Source organism: Ascaphus truei, chromosome 22 (assembly GCF_040206685.1).
Source record: "Ascaphus truei isolate aAscTru1 chromosome 22, aAscTru1.hap1, whole genome shotgun sequence".
NCBI lineage: Eukaryota > Metazoa > Chordata > Amphibia > Anura > Ascaphidae > Ascaphus > Ascaphus truei.
Window position 1 is genome coordinate 7,229,976 of NC_134504.1, and position 14,178 is coordinate 7,244,153.

At 49.3% G+C, this 14,178-nt stretch overlaps 2 protein-coding genes across 2 annotated transcripts in view; both read right to left on the reverse strand.

The window, feature by feature from the left end:
* LOC142472577 (uncharacterized) overlaps positions 1–11,582 on the reverse strand; it is a 43,646-nt gene extending 32,064 nt beyond the window's left edge. The window contains exons 1-6 of the mRNA XM_075579644.1: positions 11,451–11,582; positions 9,218–9,999; positions 8,816–8,926; positions 8,316–8,429; positions 7,687–7,800; positions 1,295–2,292 (exon numbers count right to left, since the gene is read on the reverse strand). Of these exons, the coding sequence (XP_075435759.1) occupies positions 1,295–2,292; positions 7,687–7,800; positions 8,316–8,429; positions 8,816–8,926; positions 9,218–9,920 (2,040 nt within the window). The 5' untranslated portion in view covers positions 9,921–9,999; positions 11,451–11,582. The remainder of the gene's footprint in view (positions 1–1,294; positions 2,293–7,686; positions 7,801–8,315; positions 8,430–8,815; positions 8,927–9,217; positions 10,000–11,450) is intronic.
* The window catches only part of LOC142472708 (uncharacterized), a 201,745-nt gene that overhangs the window by 168,660 nt on the left and 18,907 nt on the right, over positions 1–14,178 (reverse strand). The window lies entirely within an intron of this gene.

Sequence of the window (14,178 nt, forward strand, 5' to 3'; positions counted from 1 at the left end):
GGTGACTACCACAAAGGGACAATCGATTTTATTACATCAATACGGGGGACAAACACACACAAATATCTCAGAATGAGAAAGGGACATAGATAACCTGCTAGTAGATGGGGACTGGGAGGAAATATACGAAAGAAAAGCCAGAGCCTCTCGTTGCTTAGCGGTTAAGGAAACAAACCTGAAAATGCTACGCAGGTGGTACTACACGCCAACACATTTTTCCCCACGTGTTGGCGCAATTTGCGGACAATTGGGCACGTTCAAAAACAGATATGGTGGTCCTGCCCCCAAGATAATTATTATCTGGGGAAGGATCAGAAGACTAATAAAAGGGGTACTAGGGCTAGACCCAATATGGGATATGGAAACCGGGCCTCTATTAAAGCCAATAGAGGGTCTCGAGAGGAGGCAAACCATTTAACAACACAAATTCGCTCAGCAGCCAAAGTAATGATCGCAAAATATTGGAAGCAGAACGACCCCCCCACCCATCACAACAGCAAAGCACAATATGAATAGAATAATGACTATGGAGAGACACCCTAGTCTAATCCACGATAGATACAATAGTTTAGGACCCCGAATGTAAAAACTAATTTAAAAAAATATATATATATATTTTTTTTTTTTTGCACACACTCGCGGCACAGTGCACACACATACAGCCCCCCCCTTACCTAACTTTGGTGTCGGCTGCTGAGATCGGAGCGGGGCTGGGGGAATAGGAGTGGGGATGGCGGGGGGGGGGGTGATCGGAGCGGGGCTTGCGGGGGGAATCAGAGCGGGGCTGGCGGGGGGGTGATCGGAGCGGAGCATCGGAGCGGGGCTGGCGGGGGCGTGATCGGAGCAGGGCTGGCGGGGTGTGAGTGGAGAGGGGCTAGTGGAGGGATGATCGGAGCGGGGCTGGCGGGGGAAGTGAGGCTGAGTTACGATGGATGCTGGGGGGAAGTGCGAGGGGAGATACGATGGCTGCTTGGGGATGTGTAGGACTGGGGCACCTGTAGGGCTGCCGGCGCCTCACTCCACCTCTTCCTCCCTTCACTCTCCCTCCCCTCCCCCCGATCGAGCACACGGCGGACATTTAAAAAAAAAATTAGTGCGACCCCGGTTATAGCGCGGTCGGATCGGGTGGCCCCCCAAGGACCACGCTATAACGGGTTGAGCTGTATTACTTTCATTTGTAATGTTTTACACTGTATTTGAATGGGCAAAAGCGCTAATGGCCATATTTGGCTACAAGGGTATTTGCCAATTCCTTTCTGAGGGGGGTTTGTTGTGGGTAGAGGGTGGGTGGTTAGACATCTCGGGTGGCTATTTGGAAGGGTAACCCAAAAAAAACCAGGTACTTAATATTCAATTGTTTCTCACACTGTGCAAGTTTCTCCCACTGTGCAAGTTTCTCCCGTGTGTGAACCACCTGGTGTATGAGGAGGCTGCTCCTCCATGGAAAGCTTTTTCCACACTCTGTACATGTGAATGGTTTCTCCCCTGTGTGAATCACCTGGTGTCTGAGGAGGCTGCTCTTACTTGAAAATCTTTTCCCACACTCTGTACATGGGAAAGGTTTCTCCCCTGTGTGAATCATCTGGTGTTTGATGAGTTTGGACTCAAATGAAAATCTTTTTCCACACTCTGTACATGTGAATGCGTTCTCCCCTGTGTGAATCTTCTGGTGTGTGAGGAGGTGTTCCTTCCGTAAAAAGCTTTTCCCACACTCTGTACATGTGTAATGTTTCTCCCCCGTGTGAATCATCTGGTGTTTGTTGAGGTCGGACTTAAATGAAAATCTTTTTCCACACTCTGTACATTTCAATGGTTTCTCCCCTGTGTGAATCATCTGGTGTGTGATGAGGCTGCTCTTCCTTGAAAAGCTTTTCCCACACTCTGTACATGTGAATGGTTTCTCCCCTGTATGAATCCTCTGGTGTGCGATGAGTCGGCTCTTAAAACAGAATTGTTTCCCACACTCTGTACATGTGAAAGATTTCTTCCCTGTATGAATCCTTTCCTGTGTGAGGAGTTGGCTCTTTTCACTGCATCGTTTCCCACACTGGTGTGTAAGGAGGCTGCTTTTCTGTGAAAAGCTTGAATCTCCCTCATATCTTTTGCTTGAACCATACTTAGAGTCAGTCTGTGCTGTGTGCTGTACAGGGCCTGAAAATTCCCCGTCATGTGACACTGGTTCCTTGCACGTGTCACACATGTGGCAGGAATCATTACTTTTTGCTACTTCTGGGTCGCAGGGTGTCGGGGACATATCAGAGTCCGAGTTCTGCTCCTCATTCAGGCAGTTCTCTAACAAACAAAAAAAGACAGAACTCAAATGTTTTAAATCTGTAATGCAAATGGACGAATAGAAAATACTTGCAGAATTAATTTAATCACTACTTAATTAATGTGCTCTTTACTCTATACCGATCGCTTTAAAATTGTGGCCCCTGGATATCCAATGGTACTAGAGAGTTAATGATACCAACCCAACAACACAGAAATATATATAGTGTAAAGGTAGGTGGGAGACTACATGGGTTTCTAAACCCAGCCCAATTACTCCAGTGTGTGTCACCTTCCTTGTTACAGTCAAAACTCCTATTCATCCAATTTCCCAAGCACGCAGCCGTGGATAAATATTTGACATATTTTACTTTCCTTTTCATTCCCCTCTCACATTCGTGGTGCTACTAAATATTGGCGATTTTCCCTCCGAAACATTTTCACAATCCACCGGCCACACCCGGGCCGCAACCTCCATCCGCACCCCCGCCGGATCAGTCCCTCACACCCGCATTACTACCCCCCCTGAAGCGCACCATCAGCCCCTCTCACCGTCGCCTCTCTCCCTGCCGCTCACCTCTCACGGCCGCACGCCGCATACTCCAGGCCGTCGCCTCTCTCCCGCACGCCGCACACTTCCGGCCCCCGCCTCTCTCCCTGCCGCTCACCTCTCCCGCACGCCGCATACTCCGCACAAGCCTGCACAACACGCGGCCCCACTGTGCGGACCGCGGCGGCGGCTGCTTTCCTCCTCCTCCCCCCGCGAGCCCAGCCCGTTCTCCCTCCCCCCGCGAGCCCAGCCCGCTCACCCTCCCCCCGCGAGCCGAGCCCGCTCTCCCTCCCCCCGCGAGCCGAGCCCGCTCTCCCTCCCCCCGCGAGCCGAGCCCGCTCTCAAGTGCGACACTTCCGGTGCCCAGCGAGCGCGCGCAGTCCCGCGGTGATGTGAGGTGCAGGGGGATATGTGCAAGGGGAGGGGGGGATGATGATGGTGTGCAAGGGGGGGAGGGGGTGATGATGATGGTGTGCAAGGGGGGGGGGGGTGATGGTGTGCAAGGGGGTGGGGGGTGATGATGGTGTGCAAGGGGGGGGTGATGATGGTGTGCAAGGGGGGGGGGTGATGATGGTGTGCAAGGGGGGGGGTGATGATGGTGTGCAAGGGGGGGGGGTGATGATGGTGTGCAAGGGGGGGGTGATGATGGTGTGCAAGGGGGGGGAGGTGATGATGGTGTGCAAGGGGGGGGGTGATGATGATGGTGTGCAAGGGGGGGGGGTGATGATGGTGTGCAAGGGGGGGGTGATGATGGTGTGCAAGGGGGGGGGGTGATGATGGTGTGCAAGGGGGGGGGGTGATGATGGTGTGCAAGGGGGGGGGTTGATGATAATGTGCAAGTTGATAATGTGCAAGGGGGGGGGTTGATGATAATGTGCAAGTTGATAATGTGCAAGGGGAGGGGGGGTGATGATGGACAAGGGGAGGGGGGGGGTGATGATGGGCAAGGGGAGGGGGGGTGATGATGGGCAAGGGGAGGGGGGGATGATGATGTGCAAGGGGAGGGGGGGATGATGATGTGCAAGGGGAGGGGGGGATGATGATGTGCAAGGGGAGGGGGGGGATGATGATGTGCAAGGGGAGGGGGGGGGTGATGATGTGCAAGGGGAGGGGGGGGTGATGATGTGCAAGGGGAGGGGGGGATGATGATGTGCAAGGGGAGGGGGGGATGATGATGTGCAAGGGGAGGGGGGGATGATGATGTGCAAGGGGAGGGGGGGATGATGTGCAAGGGGAGGGGGGGATGATGTGCAAGGGGAGGGGGGGATGATGTGCAAGGGGAGGGGGGGATGATGTGCAAGGGGAGGGGGGGATGATGTGCAAGGGGAGGGGGGGATGATGTGCAAGGGGAGGGGGGGGATGATGATGTGCAAGGGGAGGGGGGGATGATGATGTGCAAGGGGAGGGGGGGATGATGATGTGCAAGGGGAGGGGGGGATGATGATGTGCAAGGGGAGGGGGGGATGATGATGTGCAAGGGGAGGGGGGGGATGATGATGTGCAAGGGGAGGGGGGGGATGATGATGTGCAAGGGGAGGGGGGGATGATGATGTGCAAGGGGGAGGAAGGGGGATGATGTGCAAGGGGAGGGGGGGGGATGATTATGTGCAAGGGGAGGGGGAGGGATGATGATGTGCAAGGGGAGGCACCCACCCAGTCACCCACCCGCGCACCCACCCAGTCACTCACCTGTCTTTTGTGGAAAATATAAAAAGAAACAGGTTGCATTGTAATCTTTTTTTTGTCCTGGGCCCCATGCTTTCTGTTGACGACCCTGCTCCCGCCCGCCACCGCAGCGGACACCCCGCCCCACAGTAAGTCCGCTGCCGCCACCCCCTGAAGCGCTATGTACATTAATGGCGCTATATAAAGACATACAATACACACCGCACCCATAGTCAGCCGCCGCAGAGATACTCACAGGGTGCCGCCGCACCCTGTCACTAACCCACCTGCAGTGAGCCGCACAACCCTCCCGCCTGCGACTGGGGGGGGGGGGGAGAATCAAAAGTGACACACTGCTGCCGAGCTCTGAAGGAAGGGGGGGGGAAATCACTAACCAAAGGTGAGCAACCGCCGCTAACCTCTGAAGGGGGGGGGGATTCCAACCCGCCCACCCAGGGAGACGCCGCCTGTGAAGGGGGGAGAGGGAATCCCAACCCTCCCGGCCACCCCCCCCCAGTGACCCGCCGTCACAGAGCTATGAAGGCAGGGGGGGGGGGGGGTGTGTGTGGAAGAATTGGAGATGTGAAGGGGGAAATCGGAACTGTGAGGGGGGGGGGGGGGGGCCGAGTTGATTTAACACCGTGGCGAGCTCCTATTGGCTCAAGCAGCACACGTGTTTTTTTTTTTTTAATTTCCCCCGCTCGCGCTGGAGGAAAAAAAAAAAGCCGGAGGCGGGTTCATGTTGCGGCAGGAGCTTACTCCGCCTCCGGCTCCCTGAGCAGTGCCCTCCCCCGCCTCTCTGAGCAGTGCCCTCCCTCCTCCCCGTAGCAGCCAGAGAGTGCCTCCGCAGGCCCCGAATAGCCCCAATGGCCCCTGCATACCCCCCGCAGGCCCCCACATACCCCCATTGGCCGCCGTATATCCCCCGCAGGCCTCCCAATGCCCCCCGCAGGCCCCCACATACCCCCAATGGTCGCCGCATACCGCCAATTGCCGCCACAGGCCCCCGCATAACCCCATTAACCGCCGTATGACCCCGCTGGCCCCCTCAAATCTCCGATGTCTCCCGCAAGCTCCCGTCTCTGGTAGTGTGTGTGTGTCTGTCAGAGTGTGTGTGTGTGTCTGTCAGAGTGTGTGTGTGTGTGTGTGTGTGTGTGTGTGTGTGTGTGTCAGTGTGTGTGTGTGAGTGTGTGAGAGTAGGATGACCGACTTGGTCTCTCTCACCCTCTCTGTGTGTGTGTGTGTGTGTCGCTCTCTCTGTCTCATACTCTGGACCTGGATGTAGAGGGAGAGGGGGTTGGCCCGGTATTAAAGGGGTTGCACCCCATATGGCCATCCCCTGACCTCACCAGAGACAAGGGGTTAACTGGACTGCGGTCCAGGGATGAGGTTTGCACCTTGTTATACCTTGAAAATGTATGTTCCCCTGTTCCCATGTTTTCATTATAATCCTGTATTTTAATGTAGTTAATTACGATAACAGCTTTGATTTTGGGATGTCAAGATACTACAGTGTATTGATTTGTCAATAGTACATACCATACTTTACCTGTATCTATCAACCACGGACTTATAGGGATTTTTAATAATGTATCTGTATTTTTAATGTTCTATTAAGACTTAAATAAAATTTTATTATTTTTTGATACCCTCGGTGCCTCGGGAGTACCTAACAGAATAACAGTATTATACTGTTGGACCACTGGGTCCATTATAATAAGTGTGACATCTGAGTGCTTAACATAGAGGGTTTCTTTTTGATCAAAGCTTCTGATTCCATCTTGAATATCACTGGACTGCTGGAGAATTGCTAGCTGATACTTCTCCATCCCTCAACCCTAAGTAAGTGTTACCTTCTTGTCTGTTAATTGTACTATATTGATGTCTTCACCTTATTTAAGGAATAAATTATATTTTATTATATCTAAGCCTCGTTCAGTTCAACCCAGATATTTGGTGTTCATTATATCTCGTCATGAGCTACCGTGACACTGGATATCTTGCTTACCCTATATATCTTAACTGCCCTATACCTACACCGAAATAACCTAGACTGCTTACTTCCAGATCAGATCAGCGTTGGAGGAAAAAAAAAAGCCGGAGGTGGGTTGATGTTGCTGCAGGAGCTTACCCCGCCTCCGGCTCCCTGAGCAGTGCCCTCCCTCCTCCCCCGCCTCTCTGAGCAGTGCCCTCCCTCCTCCCCGTAGCAGCCAGAGAGTGCCTCCGCAGGCCCCCATATATCCCCAATGGCCCCCGCATAACTCCCAATGGCCCCCACATACCTCCCAATGCCCCCTGCTTACCCCCATGACCCCGCAGGCCCCCGCATACCCCCATTGGCCGCCGTATATCACCCGCAGGCCCCCGCATACCACCCAATGCCCCCCGCAGGCCCCCACATACCCCCAATGGTCGCCGCAGGCCCCCGCATAACCCCATTAACCGCCGTATGACCCCGCTGGCCCCCTCAAACCTCCGATGTCTCCCGCAAGCTCCCGTTTCTGGTACTGTGTGTGTGTCTGTCAGAGTGTGTGTGTGTGTCTGTCAGAGTGTGTGTGTGTGTGTGTGTGTGTGTGTGTGAGTGTGAGTAAGTGTATGTGAGAGTGTGTGAGTAGGATGACCGACTTGGTCTCTCTCTCACCCTCTGTGTGTGTGTGTGTCGCTCTCGCTCTGTCTCTCTCTCTCTCACACTGTCTCACACTCTGGACCTGGATATCTTGCTTACCCTATATATCTTAACTGCCCTATACCTACACCGAAATAACCTATACTGCTTACTTCCAGATCAGACTCAAGCTTCACACAGGAGACATTGAAATCCCCCCTAGCCCAGAAGACATTGAAATCCCCCCTAACCCAGAAGACAGGTAAGAAACACCTCACCTCCACTGTATAACATTGTGGGAATGAGGTACCTGGACTGCGGATCAGGTAAGATCACACATACACACACACACACACACACACACACACACACACGTAACAAGGTCTAATTGTAGTATAAAGTAATACAATAAATAAATAAAAACTAATGTTGTTCTTACTAGGAATTTATTCAATTTATTTTATTTTTTTAAAGTGGGGTGGGACTAGGTGGCGAGTTGATTTTTGGGTGATTTGTCGACGTACGTACAAGCAGGGCTTGTGTGCATGTTTTATCCAAATTTAATAAAAACAAATGAGGATATAAGGTTACTTACCCCAAAATGGAAATGAAACTATTTCACTCTTTATTGTGGTTAGATGATCCTCAGTGTTTGGTTCTTCTTTCTCAGACTTAATCTCTAACGTCTCTGGTACAATCACTGGGAAACCTGCCAACAAGAAAAGGAAAACCCATCATGTAAAGCTGGGAGTGGGAACTCTTCCTGTGATATCACTATACAGAAATACTGTATACTGATTCCTAAGAGGAGGGGATAGGTAACTGATTGTACCTTATTATTAACCCTGAGGGATGGGTGTTTTTACCAGAGTGCTGAAAACATGCTGGAGTTTTTGGTGCTACCAATGTTCAAACCTCGATACCAATAACAATATTCTCAATATAACCTTAGACAAATCATGTGCGTTTGTTTTTCACTATAACATGTAGCTTATAAATGTATCCATGCTTTAATGTTATTTTCCCAAATATTGTAAACATTTCAGTACATTTTATAAATTAAATTAAAGTTGAATTTTGTTGAACACATTAGGTCACAATCCCAGTAGCACTACTTTTGACACATATATACGGTGTGCTGGGTTTGGGTGCAGAGCTTGCAGGGGTTGTGTGCATGTTTTAAACAAATTGAATAAAGACAAGTGAGGATATAAGGTTACTTACCACCAAATGGAAATGAATCTATTTCTCTCTTTATTAGGGTTAGATGATCCTCAGTGTTTGGTTCTTCTTTCTCAGACTTAATCTCTAACCTCTCTGGTACAATCACTGGGAAACCTGCCAACAGGAAAAGGAAAATCCATCATGTAAAGCTGGGAGTGGGAACTCTTCCTGTGATATCACTCTACAGAAATACTGTATACTGATTCCTAAGGGGAGGGGATAGGTAACTGATTGTACCTTATTATTAACCCTGAGGGATGAGTGTTTTTACCCCCGAGTGCTGAAAATATGTTGGAGTTTATGGTGCTACCAATGTTCAAACCTCAATAATGATAATAATATTCTCAATATAACCTTGAACACCTTGTGTGTTTATCACTATAACATGCAGCTTATAATTGTATCCATGCTTTCATGTTATTTTCCCCAATATTGTAGACATTTTAGTCTGTTTGTTAAACAAATTGAATAAAGACAAGTGAGGATATAAGCTTACTTACCACCAACAGGAAATGAATCTATTTCCCTCTTTATTGGGGTCAGATGATCCTCACTGTTCGGTTCTCTTTCTGCTTTAATCTCTAACCTCTCCAGTACAACCACTGGGAAACCTGGCAATAAGAAAAGGAAAACCCATCATGTAAAGCTGGGATTTGGGGCTCTTCATGTGATTTCACCTTCTCTGATATTGGTATAATGTAATATCCGTCGTAAAGAAATGTTTTAGTAGCCCTTCTGGCAGAAATGGATTAATAGAGTTGATGACATATGAGATCTTACCTGCTAGCGGCTCAATAAGAACACAAGATTAATTTGTTTTGCTGTATGACTCACAACTGCAAAATAACCAGATATCCCCTCGTTGCAGATTTCAGAGCCATCAAAACAGCTACAATACTCACTTAACAAGCATGGGTCCATGCTGGTAGTGGGCAGTGCTCCTCTGTCCATGCTGGGAGTGGGCAGTGCTCCTCTGTCCATGCTGGGAGTGGGCAGTGCTCCTCTGTCCATGCTGGGAGTGGGCAGTGCTCCTCTGTCCATGCTGGGAGTGGGCAGTACTCCTCTGTCCATGCTGGTAGCGGGCAGTGCTCCTCTGTCCATGCTGGTAGCGGGCAGTGCTCCTCTGTCCATGCTGGTAGCGGGCAGTGCTCCTCTGTCCATGCTGGTTGTGGGCAGTGCTCCTCTGTCCATGCTGGTCGTGGGCAGTGCTCCTCTGTCCATGCTGGTAGTGGGCAGTGCTCCTCTGTTCATGCTGGGAGTGGGCAGTGCTCTGTCCATGCTGGTAGTGGGCAGTGCTCTGTCCATGCTGGTAGTGGGCAATGTTCCTCTGTCCATGCTGGTAGTGGGCAGTGTTCCTCTGTCCATGCTGGTAGTGGGCAGTGTTCCTCTGTCCATGCTGGTAGTGGGCAGTGTTCCTCTGTCCATGCTGGTAGTGGGCAGTGCTCCTCTGTCCATGCTGGTAGTGGGCAGTGCTCCTCTGTCCATGCTGGCAGTGGGCAGTGCTGCTCTGTCCATGCTGGGAGTGGGCAGTGCTCCTCTGTCCATGCTGGTAGCGGGCAGTGCTCCTCTGTCCATGCTGGTAGCGGGCAGTGCTCCTCTATCCATGCTGGTAGCGGGCAGTGCTCCTCTGAAGGTGCTGAGATAGGAGGTTCCTTGATTTATATTTGTTGGATGCTAGCTGTGCCTATATAAAAAAGAAGAAATTTAATTAGTACGATCTGGGTTTATTTGGACAAAAATACAGCATTTAGTGTGAGCTTTCAAGCCTGGGATTATTAACACAAAACAACCCCGAAGGAGTCAGAGAGACAGGGACACCAAACAATCATATTTTCTGTCTTCAAACAGGAATTTAATTTAAATCACTGCAAAACACATGAATGGCTCAGGATTATGTTATAACATAACTTAGTTTAAAATCCACAGTATACAGAGCCAGAGATCAACAGCTATAAGGATAGCAATGTCCTCTTAGTGCAACATAGTAACACACAGTACAGTGCTATAGTATGAATAAATAGCAGATATCGCTGGTGCTCCCGTTTGGCATCAGAGAGACTTTGATAAATGTTCCCGATTCTCAGATCCCGCAGTTCTTCTCCGTACTGACACCGCCTTCTTTTCTATTTTATACGGTGAGAAGTGGGTAATGCAGAGTAAACAATTAGTCACCCATATTTTTGGGCAATTTTATACAGTATTATGCTATGTGTTTCTCTTGTTTTACATGCCAGTGAACATTACTACCATCGGATGACCTGAAGCATCAGGGTTCACGCATCACCTTCTGGTTGTATATTAATTTATGATTATATTATAGTTTTATGATACCAGGCGCCTTTTCCATATTTGTTTTGCTATATAAATAAAGACATACATACTTACATTACTGCTGTGACGCGCCATGTACAGTAATGGCGCTATATAAAGACATACATACGTGTATTACTGCTGTGACGCGCTATATAAATAAAGACATGCATTACTGTTGACACTATGTACAGTAATGGTGCTATATAAAGACATACATACGTGTATAAATGCTGTGACGCGCTATGTACAGTAATGGCGCTATAGAAAGTGACACATACGTGTATTACTGCTGTGACACTATGTACTGTACAGTAATGGCGCTATATAAAGACATACATACATACATGTATTACTGCTGTGACGCGCTATGTACAGTAATGGTGCTATATAAAGACACATACATACGTGTATTACTGCTGTGATGTGCTATGAACAGTGATTGCGCTATATAAAGACATACATACGTGTATTACTGTTGTGACGCGCTATGTACAGTAATGGTGCTATATAAAGACACATACATACGTGCATTACTGCTGTGATGTGCTATGAACAGTGATGGCGCTATATAAAGACATACATACGTGTATTACTGCTGCCACGCGCTATGTGCAGTAATGGCACTATATAAAGACATACATACATGTATTACTGCTGTGACACGCTATATACAGCAATGGCGCTATATAAAGACATACGTGCATTACTGCCGTGACGCGCTATGTGCTGTAATGGCGTTATATAAAGACATACATACATGTGTATTACTGCTGTGACGCACTATGTACAGTAATGGCGCTATATAAAGACATACATACTTACAGGCCCTGACGTACCTTTTCCCGTCTCCCCATACACTGTGGGTAATGAAGGAGAGAGGCCGCCTCTTGGGAAAGGTATAAAGGAGACTCTTTATGTTACAGGCAGAGGAGGCCCCTCACACAGAGGCCATTCACTCCCACAGAGGCCACTCACTCACACAAAGGCCATTCACTCCCACAGAGGCCATTCACTCACACAGAGGCCATTCACTCACACAGAGGCCATTCACTTCCGCACAGGGGGCAGGGAAAGAGGGTTCCTGCTTCCTGACTTCCTGTGCTGTACCCGGCCGGCGTCTGACATCACTTCCGAGATTTCGTGTGTCGCACTCTATCTGGTCCTCCGTCACCCAACTAGCATCACAGGTGGTTCCGGCTCCCTCTCAGGTTGGGGTCTTGCTGAAGACACCTTCTTCCTTCCTGTCCCCTGTCTGTGTCACACACACAGTAAGGGGTTAAACTAACATCAGTAACATGTCTCTGGTTATATCAGTCACAGACACGTTACATTCCTGACAGGACTTTCTGTGCAGAACTCATTTCCTCCCCTCCCTGCCGGCTACATCCAGGTCACAGCCCTGTGTCCTACTGCGCATGCTCACACGCAGGGGATCATGGGAGTTGTAGTTTTTATAGACCAATTCATATCAAGTGCCACATAGAAGCAACACAGTAACATTTCCCAGAGACTGTGCTAGGGAGAGAGAGTTACTTCTGCATGTGGATGTGTATACTCCTCTTGGTCCTTAATATATTGCAGTAAAGCTGCTTCAATTCCTTCCTTTTGGGCAATGCTGATAAGAAGGAAGTAACCTGAAATAATAAGACTTAACCCGAAGCTGTAATTAAACTAAAGGACTGCACATTTATACATATAACAACTCCGACCCCTTAGGCTGGGTCCCCAGTGGCTGCTGCAGCGCGCGCTATGGTGTGCGCTGCGGGGACAAGAGCCGCCCCTCAATGGGGCCGGACCCACTATCTACCTTGGGCGCCGTGACCAAATTTCTCTGAAGACAGGAAATCTGTGTTCACGACTTGCGACGGAGTGCTGGCCACCCCCCCCCCAGCGGTTCAGCCAATGAGGGTGAACCTGCCGGGTGACATCATGGCCGTGGCTCCCATCACATCCTCCCCCATCTTTCCCCCTGCAGCTCACCGCAGATCGGGGATCTCAGCTGCACGTGCCGCCAGCCTGGCAAGCGCGCGTGCAGCGCCGAAACCAGGGCCTCAGCCTTAGCGAGGCCGGGGGACCAGGCTCCCTTCCCACCCCCCTGGGGTCCTCTAGCCGCTCTCCTTCACGCCAACGGGAGCAGGGGATGACATGCCTTCGTTGCCATCCTGTCTAGCAAAAAATGTTTATGGGCAGGGGTCTTTCATGTAGGGTGTCACTTTTGACAGGTGAAATGGTTATCACCTAGTTGTGGGACCTGGCTGCATATGCAATGAAGCCTTTCAAGTGGCCTCCTTTGATGGTACAATTACATATCAAAGGGGCCATTTGGCGAGCCTCCAAACTTATATCCAAAGTTATAGTAAAAAAAGTGATAACATAACTATTTCTCCCATATTTTAAATCAGATTAACAATATCTATGCAAGCTGTGTTCGTTGCACAGGAAAGCATATCCAAATTTCAGCCTTGTAGCACAAACACATACAGAGATATGGTTCTATGGGGTTTACATTATGACAAATACACAGTTAACCCTCTCTCCGTGTTAATACATAACATAGCAATTCATTCTACTGAAGCAGGGGGATGCAGATCAACATATACACAATATGGTTAACCCTTTCCCTCCCGACATGATTTCTACGCATACAGGAACACAGACTGCTGGGGGAATACATCTCAGACCTGGGGCAATTCTGCTGAAGCAGGGGGATGCAGATCAACATATACACAGATCCCATTAACCCCTCATACCCCGATCATGACAAGCCCGACTTCAGGGTCACAGGGTCATCGGTTCAAGGACCTTTCATCTGTTGAGTGAGCACTCTGGCAGAGATGGGCGTTTATCCAATGACTTAATGTTTAAATAAAAAAAACGCAGCCTTTGTAGCTCCAGGCCTGGTCTCTGTCGTTAATTGTTTGTGTTTATGTGGGTAACGAGTAATGTGGGAGGGGAAGGGAGCTTTCTCACAGTCTCTCTCATCATGTTCTCTCTGTCTCTCACAGAGGGCCGGGGCAGGACAGACGGGGCAGGACAGACGGGGCTGCTGGTTTTGTGTTTGAAGTGCAGATTGCTCCGATTTCCTAATTTCTTTTTCCAGCTGAGACCATAACAAGCGCCCCCTGTTCCCCACACTGAGCCCCCAGGATCTGACACTGAGCCTGTCTGCTCCCCAACCAGAGACCCCCGGGGGTCTGACACCGTGCCTCATCAGAACCGGGCCCCTGCCTGCCCCAAATAACACTCACACCATGTGTGTGGGAGTAAATAAAGGGACAATACAGGGTAACAGTGCAGTAACGTATCATTTAAATATGTTCATTTATTAAACAGTTTTGGGTAATACGAGTGCTTTTTTTCTACAAAAAAGAAATTGGTGAGGGATCTCTGACATCAGGATGGGACCAGGGAGGAAATTATTCTTAGAAATGTGCAATTATATACATTTATTCATATTTCAGAATAGTTTCAAATCTGTTTTTTTAAATAAGAATTACATTCTAATCGTTTTATAAAACATATACACATTTGTTATTTGTTAATTGGATGA